Source organism: Oculina patagonica, chromosome 5 (assembly GCF_052425735.1).
Source record: "Oculina patagonica isolate OP01 chromosome 5, crgOcupat, whole genome shotgun sequence".
NCBI lineage: Eukaryota > Metazoa > Cnidaria > Anthozoa > Scleractinia > Oculinidae > Oculina > Oculina patagonica.
Genome location: NC_135762.1, coordinates 28,834,658 through 28,850,716, shown reverse-complemented (window position 1 = coordinate 28,850,716; position 16,059 = coordinate 28,834,658). Strand labels below are relative to the sequence as shown.

The following is a 16,059-nucleotide window of genomic DNA, read 5'->3' as shown; positions in this document are numbered from 1 at the left end:
TAATTAGGCCTGTAAATAATGTATTCTGCTTTATACTTACTAGACTTTAAATTTATCTACATGTAGGTAAATTTATTATTAATTGAAATAACATTGTAAGAATGTAATAAATGCAAAGCCATGAGATGTCTATAATGTTAGTTTCTAGTGAATAACATGTATTAATAGTTATTAACACTACTCACACCATGTACTGTAATGCATGTGACCAACCCTCCAAGTGGACTTTTCTCTGCAGTGGCCATTTGGTAACTACCTATTTATGTTTAGTTGTTAGTGGAAAATTTTAGTTACCAAAATATATATTAATCTGTAAATCCAGGTGGAAAAAAAGTATGAATGAAACCAAATTTCACCCAGAATTTTCTTAAAAACATATCAAAAGAAACAAAATTTGATAGGATCAGTCACAAAACCCAGAAATGTTGCGGTACTGGTCCCAAGTAGGGTTCTAACTGCAGAACAACTGATTTTTCAAAGTGAATAACTGGAGCAGTCTTCTTGTCGTCGCTGGCCTGGCCACTTGCTCTACAATTTAGTCACCAGTTCCAAAATTCCAGTCGCCATGGCGACTAAAATGGTCGCAACTTGGAGGGTTGGTAACGGATGGAGGCATACACTGTATGTAGTAACGTGGAATCCCAAAAAGTGGTCCACCTAGCATTTTAATCATCTAAATCATGTACACTTACTGTTAATACAATATTTGCTGCAGCTCCAACCCCTCCCAGAAACTTGAAGCTTACTGTGGAGACATCCAAGGCAATTAGGGCCTCTTGGCAAGTGCCTCTAAAGTTCAATGGCATTTTCAGACGTTATGTGGTAATGTATGGCGAATCAAGAGACAAACTGGATCAACGGTTTTATCCAACAAGTACATCTTATTTACTGCATCCCCTGGAAGAATATACAGAATATTTTGTCCAAGTCTATGCAGAAACAGCTGTTTCAGGAGCTGCCTCTAATATTGAACAGGCCACGACTTTAGAGGATGGTAAGCTGTTATTAATTTTTGTTGTATTTTTTTGTTATTTTGATCAGTTTATTGAATTGTTTCAGACCACCAGCCCAGGTTACTGTTAAAGCTGATTTCCAGTCCGTACGGCGCAGACTCGGGATTTGTTTTTGTTTTTGTTTTGAAATCGTTAAAACGTTACACTTCGGTAGTAGCATACATGAAGTGTTTTAGTCCGCCATTAATTTCCGATGAGCTAAAATGTTGGTTTGAAAAAGCTTTGAGATTCTCCTACTCCTTATTATTGTTTTGTCAAGGATATCTGGTGCTAATAATGAAGAAAAAGGTAAGTTTGTCACAGAATTTTCTAAGCTTTCTTAGTAAACATTCCTTCGTGTGAGACTCACATAAACATTGCAAGCGGAGATTGCGCAGTACGGACTGGAGTTCATCTTTAAGGTTACTTTATTTAGGGAATGGAGGGGGTGGTGGTGGGGGGGGGGGAGGATTATAAATAATTATCTTTTCATGTAGTACACGTATTTCGTTTCCTTGTGTGCACATCTTCGCTGACTTATCAAATTGAACCTATATTTAATGCTTGTCTTTTTTTGTGATTGACTAAAACAAAGCTCCCAGCTCTTCTCCTGCCATAAATAAACAAGAAACAAAAGCAGAAGACGCTCACACGATACTAGTCAAGTGGCATGAAATAAACAAGAAGGATCAAAACGGTATCATCCTGGGATACTATGTGTATTACAACGAGAAAGACGACCTTGACACTAAAAGCCAACAGGCAACTGCAACAAACACCATCATCCGTGGATTAAAACCATATAAAGATTACTGCATCAAAGTGAAAGGCTACACAAGTGTTGGAGCATCGCCCGAAGAAAAATGTTTCTTTGTTACAACCTTAGAGTCAGGTATGTCATTACAAAAAAGGACTATTCTAGAGTTCTCACTCGACTTTGTTTAAAACTAGACCTGGTACAGTTTTCATTTTTCTTTTTTTTTGTGAGTAAAACTGATTGTCATATTAAACGTTTTTGCACCAAAAAGAGGCAAAGGGTAACTTGGAGAAGCCAATTGTTTTGTTCTTGAAAGGAAAATCTTACATGATAATAATTTACTAAAAATACATTGCACTTTTTGCAATTGAAAGAGAAGTGGTGTCTCGCTCTTGCTTTCAACTATTTTGGTTTGTAATGGAAAGTAAACAAAATCTTAATGTGTTATTTACTGTTAATGCTGTTTTCTACATGTATACTTGTACGTTAGACAATGTGACTGTTGATATGTATAAGCAGTTTTAATCACGGTAATGTTTGCTTGTTCCTGTTTTCTTCAACTTTGGAAGTTGTCCAATGTAAGAACGCAGAAAACACGAAATCTCAAACATTCTCTTTATTTAAAGTGTAATACATTTTTCAACAATTCAATGTTTTAGTTTAGCTCCTTTAAGCTCTTGCAATCTGCTGGCAACATGCATGCTCAGTTTGTTTACAGTAATATCAAGCTCATTGCCTTTGGTGTTGTTTTAGGCCCAAGTCATCCACGGAATGTCGAAGTTCGAGCCACTTCTTCAGTTTCAATTCATGTGAAGTGGAAAGAACCAGAACGTCCAAATGGAAATATAAAAGAATATATCATTTCCTTTGGAACAAGCAAGGACTACCAGCCAAACGAGAGAACAGTGACAGCAGGGACCAGGGAACGTGTTTTAGATGGTTTGAACAAGTTCACCACTTACTTCATCAAAGTCAGGGGCAAAACTTCAGAGATAGGAAATGCTTCCCAAATTTTAAATGCAACAACGTATGAGGACAGTAAGTACCGTATAGCAGCTAAACACAGCGTATTATCCGATTAGCTGCCTCACTAACAATCTCCCTCACTGCAGTATGTTCGATAGCAACAAGACTTATTGTGTAGTAGAAGAGTACACTGTTTAGAAAATCTTGATTTTATTTCCGTGGCCTAAGACCATGCGATGGTGTTCTTGTAACAAGTAAACTTTATCACATTTATGCAATACCCTTATACAACCCACCATTTTTAAACCATATACATAATTCCCCTCCAAATAAACCGGCCAAATAATCCTTTTAAACATACCTGTTCAGTTTTTTTACAGTATCTTTTCACTCCGAAGTTGACTCTTCCTAAGAACTAGCATTATTAGTAAGCGGGATTTTATTAGCGTCGTGTTTTAAGTCTAATCCGAGCATACATTTTTATATAATTCAACGTTACTACTAACTTTTGTTATACTGGTAGTCCATATTTGACGCGCACAGTGTTCCTTCTACTTATTTTACAACAGGTCCCGGACCTCCCGTGCAATTCACTGGACAAGTCATATCGGATATGGATATACATCTGTCCTGGAAAGATCCTCTTAATTCGAACGGGATTGTAAGGTTTTACTACATCAGGATTTATGACACCAAAACAGGCCAACAAGTGCAAAATATTGTGAACAAGACTGCAATCAAATCGGATCGTCCACAGTGGCAACTGATTTCCAACCTGAAGCCTTTTACAAATTACACCTTTACAGTACAGGCTGTCACAATCAAACCTGGAGAGATGGCTAACGTCACTGCAAGGACTGATGAAGGAGGTAAAAAGCTTTCTTTACCATTTTATCAAGTGTAACATTATGTCCTTAAGTTGTCACGGTTGCCACAATTTGTATGTTGACCCACTCAATCAAGTTGTAGAATCATAGAATGTTCGTGTTTAAGAGCGAGATTAGCTCGCATTGTAGCTAAAAAGAACTTTTAAAAGTGTTCTAAAAATATAGTGGGCCAAGAAAGAGCGTATATTTTTTTTCGACCATAATTTGTTTCTGTGATATATACTAGTTATGCAACGCTTTCGAGTGGTATACTATGGAATATCCCACGAGTCACTTGTATTTTCTCGGTATACACACAAGCCTTTAGGCGAGTATGTATACGAAGAAAATACAAGTGACAAGTGGGATATTCCATAGTATACCACGAGAAAGTGTTGTGTAACTATTTTATACCATGCCATAGAAAATACGCTTACTAAATTTCATCGAGAATAAGATCGCAGCCACGATGGGAAGGTTGGTTGAATACCATCGAATATACAACGGCTTTCCTATATTCTGATTGGCTGTATTTTCTATGGCATGGTATAAATAAAATTTTGAAGACGTTCGCCTCGTTTTCCAATACTTATGGAGGTAGCGCGTGGTTTCCGTTACTGGCAGGTGAGGCATGCTGTTCTTTGTATGACGAAGCAAAAAGATAACCGCAAAGCATTTTAAGTCCAAATGAATTTGCGATCTTTATGATTTTGAGATCTAATAAGGGCGGTGTTATCCTATAGGAACTCTGTCAAATTAAACTTAGTTTTCACCAAAACCTTCATTACATTAACGTTCCTTTCGTACAAATCTATTTCGCTTGTTATATTTCAAATGGCAAGTTCGTCAGCCTATGAATCATTCTGTATGTTTGTAGTCCCCAGTCAGCCAAGAGATGTCACGGCTACGCTTGTAAATGACGCCATAGTTGTAACTTGGAAAGAACCTGAAGATCGCAATGGAATACTATCGAGTTACAAGGTGAGTTCAAGCGCAAAAAGCTTTACTCTTTAACCACTATTTATCAACGCAACAATTTTCCATAATTCGTTGGGGTCCCTTTGTTAATGTGTCGAGCCGTCATGTTTTATCTTTGGCGGTCTTTATCTTCGTTTATCTTCGAGCTGCACTTAAGGCCCTTCATTTCTAGACCTCTGAGTCTGTATGCTATTAAATTTTGAATTTCTACTACAACAGGTGTACTGTGAGGGCAGACGAGACTTCAACAGTTCATTCAAAGTTGAAACTCAGGTGGTAGAAGGTGTAAGCTCTCGCCGCACTGTTATTAAAAAGGGAGTTTTGAAGCCCGGTACAAAATACAGTGTGTATGTCAAGGCAACTACAGTCAGGGGAGATGGCGCTCGGAGTAGTCCTGTTGTAGTACAAACACCATCACAAGGTATGTGCGAAAAGCTGTTCAACTATGTAATGTACAGTCAACTCTCTCTTAACGGACACGTCTAGACAGGCATCTGGTGTTGGTCAAAAAAAAAAAAAAAGGGGGGGGGGGGGGGGGGAGAAAAAGAAAATAAAAATAATTTAATATTTCTATTACTGCCACCTTGCTGTTCTACTTTCAGCTCATTTTACTGTAACACCTCTCTAAAACGGACATCCATTCAATAATAACTGTTTCTTGTTTACATTTTGATTTCAGCGCCACCTCCACCCCTCCCTCCCCGGGTTGTTAAAGATGACGTCACGCCAACAACAATTACTATTTCCCTGACACCATCTTCAGATAGCAATGGAAAAATCATGTAAGTCTGCAGGAAAAGGGTCTAATTTAATTAATTATTCTTTTAAAAAGGACGCAGGCTCCCAAAGTATGGGGGTTTAATTTCCCCCCCCCTGTTAAAAAAAAAAAAAAAAAAAAAAAATTTTTTTTTTTAAAAAAAAAAAAAAAAAAAAAAAAAAAAAAAAAAAGAAAAAAAACACAAACTAACAATAAAAAAAAAAAAAAAAAACGCGAGACGACTGAAAATCATCTTTAAGTACTTTATACTAGCAAAAGGACTCTCCATTTTCAAGGCTTTGTTGTCTTGAAAGTGTCTGTGTAGGCATTGGCATATTTGTTTGCATTGGCATAATTGTTTGGAATATTAGTTTAACAAACTTGTTCGGTTCCGTAATCAGTTCTGTACGTTATTAGCGTATCTTGTGTATAAAGAAAACTTCAGCACTGTCATCATCAATCTGTTGGCTCGATCCGAGGAGTCTGACTGTTTTAAAAGCGCGCAACTGTTGACTGGGAAATGGAAATCTCTGTAAACTGTATATCAAAACTGCACGTTGATTTCTTCCCTTCACAAGTGTAGCAAGTGAAACGTACATCTAGTCCACTGCTGCAAGTCAAATTTCTGCAGCAAAGCACTAAAGTTTTTAGTTGAGAAATGACTCATTCCACAAAGGTTTCTTCGTTGCATTCTAGTTTGAAAAAAAAAAAAAAAACGGAATTCCTAACATAAAGGGTCTTCAACAACTGACATGCCAACCTCAGTTCAGGAAAGAATTGTTTTGTTATCGTTCATGTTGTTAACGTCGTTATCGTTTCCATATTTCCAGTTTCCATCAAGTTATAGTAGAACTGGTCGGAAAAGTAAGCAAACGGGAGGTAGTGTCTCTTCCAGATGACATCTTTGGCTACAAGGAAGCTCAAGCAAATGGCGACCGTTTCTACATCGCAGCTCAATTCGACAGAGGTAAACTTCCCGATGAGTTCATTCTAGGAAATGGAAAGACTTATGGCGGTTATGAGAATGCCCCGTTGGAGCCAGAGACGGAATACAAGGCGTACTTAAGAGGAGTAACGGAACATAATGGGGTAAGCTTGCATAATACCATGGTTATAACCAGAATTACTGTATGTCAATGCACGATAAACAAGAAGGTATATTGTAAGCTCGAAAGTGAAATGAGAACGATAGTAAATAGTAAAGATGGTAAATTTTGAGCTCGGTGATAAATGATAAAGATGTACTTTTTAACAATGGCACGAGCATGGGACAAAGACAAATTCTGAGTCCCCGGCGAGAATCGAACCCATGGCCTCTCAGATACCGGTTGGGCGCTCTATTTACTACACACTTGATGAATTCGACATTGCTGATCCTAATAGTTTGCAGGACGCGTGTCACTTATCAACCGAGTAAAATGGCCCAGCTCACCACGCGTCTCTCGTAGCTCAGTTGGTTAGAGCGCCCAACCGGTATCTGGGAAGCGGGTTCGATTCCCATCGGGGACTCAGGATTTTTTTTTTGTCCCATATGCTCGTGTCATTGTTGAAAAATACATGTTGATTAATGAGAAAGATGTATTACGTATGCATTGTTCGTCATGTTACGAGCGTGGGACAAAAAAAAATCCCAGGCTGCCCAGACGTGACAATGATCCGTGACAATAATTATTGCATTATGTTTTGAAAGAGAATGTATGAGAATGTTTCAAAAATCGCTCTAAATTCAACTTGCATTTAAGGATTCGAATAAAAGTAGCTTACCTTACCCTGCACTTTTGATGTCTCTGAGGTGGCTGAGTCGTTCTAAACCATTTAGACGATTTAAACTTTCCCAGGATTGCTTTCCAGTAAAAAGAAACGGAAGACTTGCGTCCTGGTCGTTCAACCGTTCGCTCTCGAAGCTCCATAAATTCCACATAAAATGCTCAAAGCTCGCCAAAATTGCCTCACAGCAGCTGTCGATAATTCTTCTTTCTATTTGCTTCTCCTTGGATTCCAAGGTTTATCTTATCCGCCCGAAAAACGCTCCTTTTAGCTTTCCATTTCTGCTTTGTCTTGATCCGTTACGAGTGTTCTTGTCCACGGAATTAAAAATCACTGGCTTAGTGACCGCTCGATCGTGACAAAGTAGCTCTCGACCGTAGGGAGGCACAGGTCAATTTGCTCTATGCAAAGTGAACCGTGGCAGGGTCTCTAGTACGGTTTTATATTAACTTGTGTGACAGAATATCAAGCCCTTCGTTGAAGTCGCAATATTTTATTATACATTGTATAAACTGCAGTTGTTTATTGGGCGGATAAAATTACGATATATTTTTTTTACCTGTGCTTGATATCACCAATCACGTGCTGACAAGTTTGTCCTGTTTCAATAGTGAATGAGCCAATTTTTTTCGATATTAAGTCGAAACATCTTCGGATCTTCGCGGCAATCTTTGGAAATTTCCGGAAAAGCTCTGAAATGTTCAGAAACATTCGTATGACTTTCGGAGAACATTTGTCTCCAAAAATCTTTGGAAATCTTCGGAAAGCTTCGGAAAATCGTCAAAAACCTCGTTGTTAGTGGGTTTATGAAATAAACAGAATAATACATGGTTGCTTGGAGATATGAAATTTATCTTCTCGTGTTCAAATCGATATCTCACTCGAAGATAAATGTCATATCTCTGCGCAACCATGTATTATTCTCTATTCAACTTGTAATTTTCACTGATATATTTAGTTTTGATGTTCTTTTTTTTTTTTCATTTACACAGAAATGGCTTTTAGGGGAGCCAGCCGCCATCAGCTTGCCGCCTACCGGTAAAATATACAGATATTTTTTCCCCGTACATTCTTATCTGTACATTTTTTCTCCCATGCATGGGTAAATATACCTTATATTAACGCGTGTTAAAATTTGATTGTTGTCTGTGAATGCTTTGTGATCTTGTTCGTCAAGTACGCCAGTAAAAACCATCGGGACAATGTTTCTTCCAAAGCAGTTAAGCTCCCATGCAGCTCACTGGGCAGCCTTAACTACTGAACAACTCTGAATTTAGGAAAGAGGGTTGAATGTTGTCTGCATGCTTTGTGATCTTGTTCGTCAAGTACGTCAGCAAAAACCATTGGACCAATATTCTTTCAAAGCAGAAGCTTACATGTAGCTTATTGAGCAGCGTTTACTACTGGACAACTCTAAATCTGGGAAACAGGGTTGAAATAACCGATTTGGGGTGTCTTGTAACCTTAAATGGATCATGCATCTGCCTGCCACTATTGCAAGCATTGCGCTCGTTCGTTGCCAGTTAGGTATGTGATACCAAAGATACATGTACATAAACGTTCGTTTGCAAAAGTGTTGTATTTACTATTTTATTTTCACCTTTCAGGAGAGGAGCCAACTCCAAAAAATCAGGACAACATTGTCGGTGTAGTGGCTGGCATTTTGGGAGCACTGATTCTTATTGTGATCATCATCATAGCTGTTCTTCTTTATAAAAGGTAATTGACATTAATATATTTGATAATAATAATTACATCGATAATTATGTCCAATTTTTAGTGGGCAAGGACTGATTATTTAAAAAAGGGGAAATCCAATGGATGAGAAAGATATCGTGCAATCTGTATTTATTTTACCGTTCATAACAGAAAGAAAAACAAAAACGCAAAAAAAGGCCATCTTTAATTTGATTGCATATCGGAAAAATTTCGTGTTGTTGCTGTTGCCGTTTTTTTTTTTTAATTAATAATGCAGAACATAACTTACAAAACAGTACTTACATTAATTACCGTACATTACCTAATAGTGATGCCGTTGTTGCCAACACTGAATTTCACACCCTTTTTTAGCAACTGTGCATGATCTCCTAAGAAACCTGTAAAAAAGATCTTAATCAGTTACAGTTGTTCTCTCCGGTGGCAAAACGAGCTTTTTGTTTTCTCGTTTTCCATTACAGGTCCAACAGACCACCGAATGCAAATCTCGATGTGGAGAATCAGAAAAGGAAGAGACGAGAATTTGAGCTAAAACGGTCCAGTAAGTAACAAGCGTAGTCATTTGTGTTTAAGCAAATCATTTACGAACAGTCCATGGTTCAAATTGACAACTTCTTGTCCTTGTTTCAGGCGTTAGAAAGAAGCTGCTTGCTGCTCCAGGTGAAGTCACCAATGATGCTGACCATCCTCCCATACCAGTGGAACAGTTTGGGAAACATGTAACGAAAATGCACAAGTCTGATGACCGTGGATTCATGATTGAATACAATGTAATTATAGTATTTCGTCTTAACGCTCCTCTATGACGCTTCTCCTCGGACTTGCTCCTGCTCCTGCTCCTGTTCCCCCTGCCACCTCCCCTTCGCATCCCCCCCCTCCAAAAAAAAAAAAACCCCCAAAAAAAAATATAATTTTTGCTCCTCCTTCTCGTTCTTCTTGTTTTTCTTCTTTATTCGTTGATGTTCTCAAACAGTTTGTTCTCTTTTTCTCAGAAACTGGACAGTGGTCAAGAGTATGCCAGTGACGCCGCACTGTTGCAAGAAAACAAAGCAAAGAACAGATATGGCAACATTATTGCATGTAAGAAAATCTCCAACATGTCTAACCCTATTCCAATATGACTGCCCAGAGGGGGTGGGGAAAGGGGGCGAGGGCGGCGATTAGTTTGCGTTGATGCGATCTATACTCAAAGGGGTAGGCTGTTTTTTGTTGTCTTTTTTTTTTTTTTATAGTGGGAAATCTTGTTATAAGTCATCGGTTGATCTTCCCAGTGTAAATTAATTTAGCGTCATATTACACCTTATCACTCCCAGCAGTGCCCAGTTTTAATTTCACTAAATAAATTAACTGACTTAAGAGATTGACTCTTGGAATTTGGGTAAACGGTTTAGGAGAAGCAAAAATTAAGAACACAATTGCAGTGGTCATGACGTGGTCTAGTAGTTACTGTACTTCAACTGTCGGCCTTGTTTGTAACCGTTATTTTTTTATTGTTATTATTTTGTACAGATGACCATTCACGGGTCGTACTGTCCCCGATCGATGGTATGGACGGCTCAGACTACATTAACGCCACAAGGGTTGATGTGAGTCATAGCTGTGTCATTGAAATGCTAATTCTTGTATTTATGTTACATAATAAGTACACTGTAATCATGGACTTACAATGTAAGGGAAACGAAAACTGCTTTAGGAAATCTGGAGGTTAGAGAATTCAGTGGTAAAATTACATAGAAGCACTATCCAAGGGAAAGGAAAATTGGTTCGACAACTCGGAAGTTTTGAAAAACCGAGGGTTCCTGGAAATTGGGATTCTCTAACTGTAATCAAACTGCATTTTAAATGCAGATTGATTAAAAGTATTTGTGATCCGTAAAGTAATAATAGATGACGGTATTTGTTTTCTAGTTTAATTTTGATTGTCTTTGCTATTTCTAGGGATACAACAAACCCAACGCTTACATCGCAAGTCAAGGTATGTTTCAATGCACTGTTTGGTAATAAATGCACAAGAATTAGTTGAAATGATGTTGTTCAAGAATTTCTGGTCACTCACTCACTCATGCCCATTACGCCTAGTGGCTGTGGGCGCCGTGCTCCCTCCCTCTGGCGGTCACTTCCATTACTTGTGCCCTCCCGGTCTTCCCCTCTCCTTTATTTCCTTCTCCCGTCCGTCCCTGTGATCTTTGGGCGCCTCTCTTTTGTTTCCCTTCTGGTGCTTACAGCAAAATCCGTGTCTCACTCCCCCTCCCCTCCCCCCCCCCCACCCCCCCCCCCCCATCTTCTCCTCCCCTCTCCCCACCCCTTCTGTGCGCCAAACCATCGTTTGGACTAATGTTTGGACTAATTGGACTTTGTTAAACAATTTCCTTTTTTGACCGATAGGACCAGTTCCTCCGACCTTTGACGATTTTTGGAGGATGGTTTGGGAACAGCAGTCGGCTTCGATTGTTATGTTGACAAATCTACAGGAGAGACATAAGGTATAGAGTGCATTAATTTAATAAACAAAGATAAAAAAAATATATATATGGAGGTACAACGGATATTAAATATCCAAGTGAATCAGTCTTCCCTGATCAAGAATCATGCCATCAAAATCCTGTTCAAACTAGTCTGAGATATATATTTTTATAACTGTGTTGAAATCATCCATAAAGAGAACACCGCTTGAATCGTGTTTATTAGCTACGAGAACGTTTTAAAAATCTTAGCTTTTTCCCTTCCATAGCACTGAAACTGGTTGCCTCTCATCTTCGAAATATGTCTTGTTGCTTATAATTATGAATGTTTGCCGAAAGCGATCTTCTCAAAATAGCAGCTGACATCCTATTAGGGTCTGTCAGGTGTCTTTACTACTGGTTACATAGTGTGGATGATAGACTGTCCACAAGTCCCCTTTTTTGCAGTGCAGACTTAGAAATCGATCGGTGAGTTCGACTGGCCGCCATCTTGGTCCCTGATCAGAGCGAAAACTGGGGAGAGTACAAAAAGCCCCCGATCGATCTCTACGATTTCACGGAAAAATAGGGGACTGAGAACATGGTTTAAGAGGGGATGGCACCACCATGTAGTCCTCCCGATGAGAGATCTCCACAAAAGAGATTTCACTGCAATTCAAAGAAAAATCATGGTTTAGCGGAAGCTTACTTGATAGTAAGAGAGCATTTTGTTCATGTTTACTTACATTTATCTTCGTTGACAATGTTATATTCTTAGCTGAAATGCCACAAGTACTGGCCTGATGAGACGCATGACTATGGAGACATATCTGTGATGCTTGTGAAGTCAGAGCACTATTCGGATTACAAAATAAGAACATTTAATGTTAAGCGGGTTAGTAGCATTTTTAATTATTTCCACAGTAAATTTTCACTACACTGATTCTTTCTCTAAGTAGAGAAAGTTTATGTCGTGCTTTTGTGGTTTTGTTCCATTGAAGAATTAAGGCAACAAGAAAATCATTAATCTTGACCAACAAATTTTATTTTTTTATTAGGAAAGTGAAAAGGAGGAGAGAGAAGTGAAACAGTTTCATTTCACCGTGTGGCCTGATCATGGCGTTCCTGAATATCCCACTGCCTTACTGGCCTTCAGAAGACGAATCAGAGCTTATAACCCGGCTGATGCTGGACCGCTTGTTGTGCACTGCAGGTCTGATATTGATTTTTTTTATTTTGGGTACACCACATCGTAATGGCGTTGTTGCTTACGATATGTTTGTTTCTTTATTTGTTTGCTTCGTTTGTTTTTCTTTGTCTGAAGTGGGCGATGCTAGAAACTCATGGTGATCGCATTCCTTTGCAGGCTAAAAAAATAACAATAAAATTAAAACGTTTTACTCATCTAACCTACACTGCACCAGTCCGAATATTGATTGTCAAGCACATAATAAAAAGTGGGATGGAGCCTTTCTCGTTAACTTCACTCATGTCAAGTGCTTCATGCAGGTGTTTGCCTCCTACATAGGGCAGAATTTGCGGACAACCGTTAATTATTCACAATAATTGCGAAGCGGCAAATTTGAATGCGAGAGCGCTCACAATTAGAGAAGAAAGAACTAAAATTGGTCAAGTAGCGTTGATAAAACTTGCTTTACTTCTTTATAGAAGTCGAAATCTTACAACCTACGCACGGCTTTTTGAAGAAGAATGATATACCTACAATTTAAGCCCTAAAATGAAGAGCATTTTAAAAGCAAGTGGAAGGAATATTGCTTTGAACTTGAAAATACAGCAAAATTGGAAATACAGTAACTCGAGCCTTATTCTGTTAACTTTCCATTTTCAGTGCTGGGGTTGGTAGAACTGGTACATTCATGGTCATTGATAGCATGCTGGACAGGATAAAGGCGGAGAGTACAATCGATATTTATAACTTTGTGGCTTACCTGAGAACTCGACGAACGGCCATGGTTCAAACAGAGGTGCGTAGTGAAGTAATATATCAAACACGAAAGGCAGTGTTTCATCGGGATATCCAAACACCGAGAAGAGAGTTGAAAATACGGGCGTTAAGATGACTAACGATAATGAAAAATGGAAGTGGACTACAATCTTATAAGTATAGCTACACCTCCTGGTTTGGCAAAGTACGTGCACAAACCAGGAGGCAATATGTAGCTCGATTATTAGCTTCCTACAAAGGAATGAGTTAAAAATCTTTTAAAAGTATGCCAGAACTTTAAGTTGATCTGCCTGGCTTATACGTTTGGTTTCTTTCTATTAGGAGCAATACACCTTCTGTCACGATGCCATATTAGAATCTGTACAGTGTGGCAATACACAGATATACGCTCATGACTTGAGAATCACGCTATCTCGTATGAGTGACGTCGCGAAAGACGCTAAAGTGACGCGCTTTGAGTCTGAGTTCAAGGTAAGCACTTCATGTTTGAAGGTGTCGATGTGTCCAGATAAAATCTGCGTATGGAAGCCTGCACTTCATGATCATTTGCTCATGCTCCGTACAAACCCCTCACAATCTAGAGGTTACAGTTGGTGACCAAAGTACAAAAATTCAAACCAGAAAGCAACATTCTGGTACATCGAGATGACTAGTGTCAGGTTATTTAAAACACTTGTTTTCTCTCATGTTTCAGACACTTAACAAAGTCAGTCCAGTACTTCACAAAGGACACTGTGTCGTCGCCTCCTATCCAGAGAACAAAGAGAAAAACAGATCGCAAGAAATTCTAGCACGTATGTAATTGCCAGTTGTGCATATAAGTGTAAAAATAAAGGTACTTTTTTATTGACAGTTGCTATATTAGAGCACTGCAACAGTTAACAAGCGTCTATGGCTGCGGATGGCAAGGATGGAAATGGATTACAATTTGAAAGATTGAGGCTAAACTTCCGCGTCTTCAAAATCTACATTTGTAGCCGTAGTTTGATTTCTATCCGCAAATTATGGTCATATCTTCCTTGAGATGCTCAATGTCTTTCACGGGTTAAGTTGCCTACCACTTATTTAATTTCAGAACAGTCTAGATGTAAAATCTGCAAAATATCGTCACTTAGCTTTAAGCTTGTAACTAAATGTGAAAAATGTCATTATCACCTGTACGTTCAATTGCTAACTGTGCGTTTCATTTCGCAGCTGACTGTTACCGAGTAATTCTTACTGCAATTGACGACAACGAGTCCACGTCCTACATAAATGCCGTTCACATTTCGGTGAGTTATGGTTTGGAAGATCTGCCCAGATAAATGAACTAACAGCTAAGTCGTGCTGTTCTTTGCTAAAACTGCAACATGTTAGCCAGTGGAAATAGATGTGGATTTTCGAGCGCCTTGTCCTAGCATTGTGGACTGCACTGTTACATGAATTGTCCTAGAATTGATTTCTGTCGTCCTGGGAGAAGTGCCTCAAGTTGTGAGAGTTAAAAAAAGTTATCAGTTTGCGATAAGAGTGCTCGTAAGCTACGCCATTCACTATCTCAAATTTACCTTTTTCTCTCTCTTTTTTTTTTTTTTTTTCATTTCAGGGTTACAAACAGCAACATGCCTTTATTGTAACGCAACACCCGCTGACACCCACCGTGACAGACTTTTGGCGCATGCTTTGTGAGCAAGAGTGTTCCTGTGTTGTGTTGTTTGATTCAAACGAGGAAGAAGGGGTAAAACAGATTATGTCACTTTGAAGAGCTACATATATATTACGCTAGGGAAACACTTGTGCTACGAATTCTTTCTGAATTTCTACCGCATTGGTCTCTAAGATGTCTGGGATTGTCATTTGGGGAGACATCAAGATGGTCTCTGTTTTAAGCAAAGTGACTGTTGTTTTTTTTATTATTATTTATATATTTGTTTTGACCTTTTATGCTGTTGTTGTTCTTGTTGTTGCTGCTGCTGCTGTTGCTGCTGTTGTTGTTGTTTTAAGACATTACGGATGCGAAGACGGAAAATTCACCAAAAAAAAAAGCATTTTGCGGTGGCCATTTGTGCGCGGGACATCAAAGTTCTCGTTTCGAAAAGTACCTATTTTAACCTAACTTACGCTTCATATATGAGCAGGGGGGGGGGGGGGGGGGGGGTTTTCAATTGAGTGTCGTAAAACCAACCTCTTCAACCAAAGTAATTACTCCGGCCCCCCCCCAATCACAAAGGACACAGGCAATCCAGTGAACCAATCAAAACTCGAAGCCAAATACATGTAGCTGTCACGAAGCGCGGGAAAACGTGCGCGAGGGAGTCACGATTGGTTTTGGTTTTAGTTCTGATTGGCTGAGAAAGTGGCGCGAGATATTTAAACCAATCACTATGCGTAGTAATGCAAAACCAAAGCAAATGCGAATCACTTTCGACACTCAAGTGAAAATCGCTCTATGATGATCTAGGGCTAACCCCCCCCCCCCCCCCCCCCCAAAACACCCCCCCCCCCCCCCCCCCCTACCCATAAAAAATAACCTCCCTAAAGTATTTTTATGACGTGCAGGATTTCCCACTCTTCTGGCCTGGATGTGACACGGAGACCTACGACGACATGATAACAGTCCAGCGGTTAACTGTCAATAGCAGCAGTGTGGATAACTTGAAGGCGAATTACGACCAATCAGAGATCACGGAGAAGACCTTTAGAGCCACTGATCTACGGGTGAGTAAAGCGTGCATACCAGTATGGAAAATACTGTTCGTATCGGGTCGTATTGATGTTCCAGTTGACTATCTAATGGTGTTGCAGTGGCGTGCTGTTGTTATTTAGCTTCTTGCTGACTACATTTTGCTCACAAAACTCAGTTCTCTGTCCTAAGTG

General features: G+C 39.2%; 1 protein-coding gene across 3 annotated transcripts in view; it reads left to right on the top strand.

Annotated features, from left to right (window-relative positions):
• The window catches only part of LOC144654275 (receptor-type tyrosine-protein phosphatase delta-like), a 30,332-nt gene that overhangs the window by 12,474 nt on the left and 1,799 nt on the right, over window positions 1–16,059 (top strand). For all 3 annotated transcript variants that reach the window (XM_078514363.1, XM_078514364.1, XM_078514365.1), the window contains 24 exons: window positions 716–994; window positions 1,588–1,884; window positions 2,503–2,787; window positions 3,285–3,584; window positions 4,459–4,562; window positions 4,779–4,980; window positions 5,239–5,341; window positions 6,147–6,405; window positions 8,076–8,121; window positions 8,691–8,802; window positions 9,261–9,340; window positions 9,430–9,569; window positions 9,792–9,879; window positions 10,309–10,385; window positions 10,738–10,774; window positions 11,185–11,282; window positions 12,019–12,135; window positions 12,299–12,453; window positions 13,090–13,225; window positions 13,528–13,677; window positions 13,901–14,000; window positions 14,401–14,477; window positions 14,789–14,920; window positions 15,742–15,900. In XM_078514363.1, coding sequence (XP_078370489.1) covers window positions 716–994; window positions 1,588–1,884; window positions 2,503–2,787; window positions 3,285–3,584; window positions 4,459–4,562; window positions 4,779–4,980; window positions 5,239–5,341; window positions 6,147–6,405; window positions 8,076–8,121; window positions 8,691–8,802; window positions 9,261–9,340; window positions 9,430–9,569; window positions 9,792–9,879; window positions 10,309–10,385; window positions 10,738–10,774; window positions 11,185–11,282; window positions 12,019–12,135; window positions 12,299–12,453; window positions 13,090–13,225; window positions 13,528–13,677; window positions 13,901–14,000; window positions 14,401–14,477; window positions 14,789–14,920; window positions 15,742–15,900 — 3,533 coding nt within the window. The remainder of the gene's footprint in view (window positions 1–715; window positions 995–1,587; window positions 1,885–2,502; window positions 2,788–3,284; window positions 3,585–4,458; window positions 4,563–4,778; window positions 4,981–5,238; window positions 5,342–6,146; window positions 6,406–8,075; window positions 8,122–8,690; window positions 8,803–9,260; window positions 9,341–9,429; window positions 9,570–9,791; window positions 9,880–10,308; window positions 10,386–10,737; window positions 10,775–11,184; window positions 11,283–12,018; window positions 12,136–12,298; window positions 12,454–13,089; window positions 13,226–13,527; window positions 13,678–13,900; window positions 14,001–14,400; window positions 14,478–14,788; window positions 14,921–15,741; window positions 15,901–16,059) is intronic.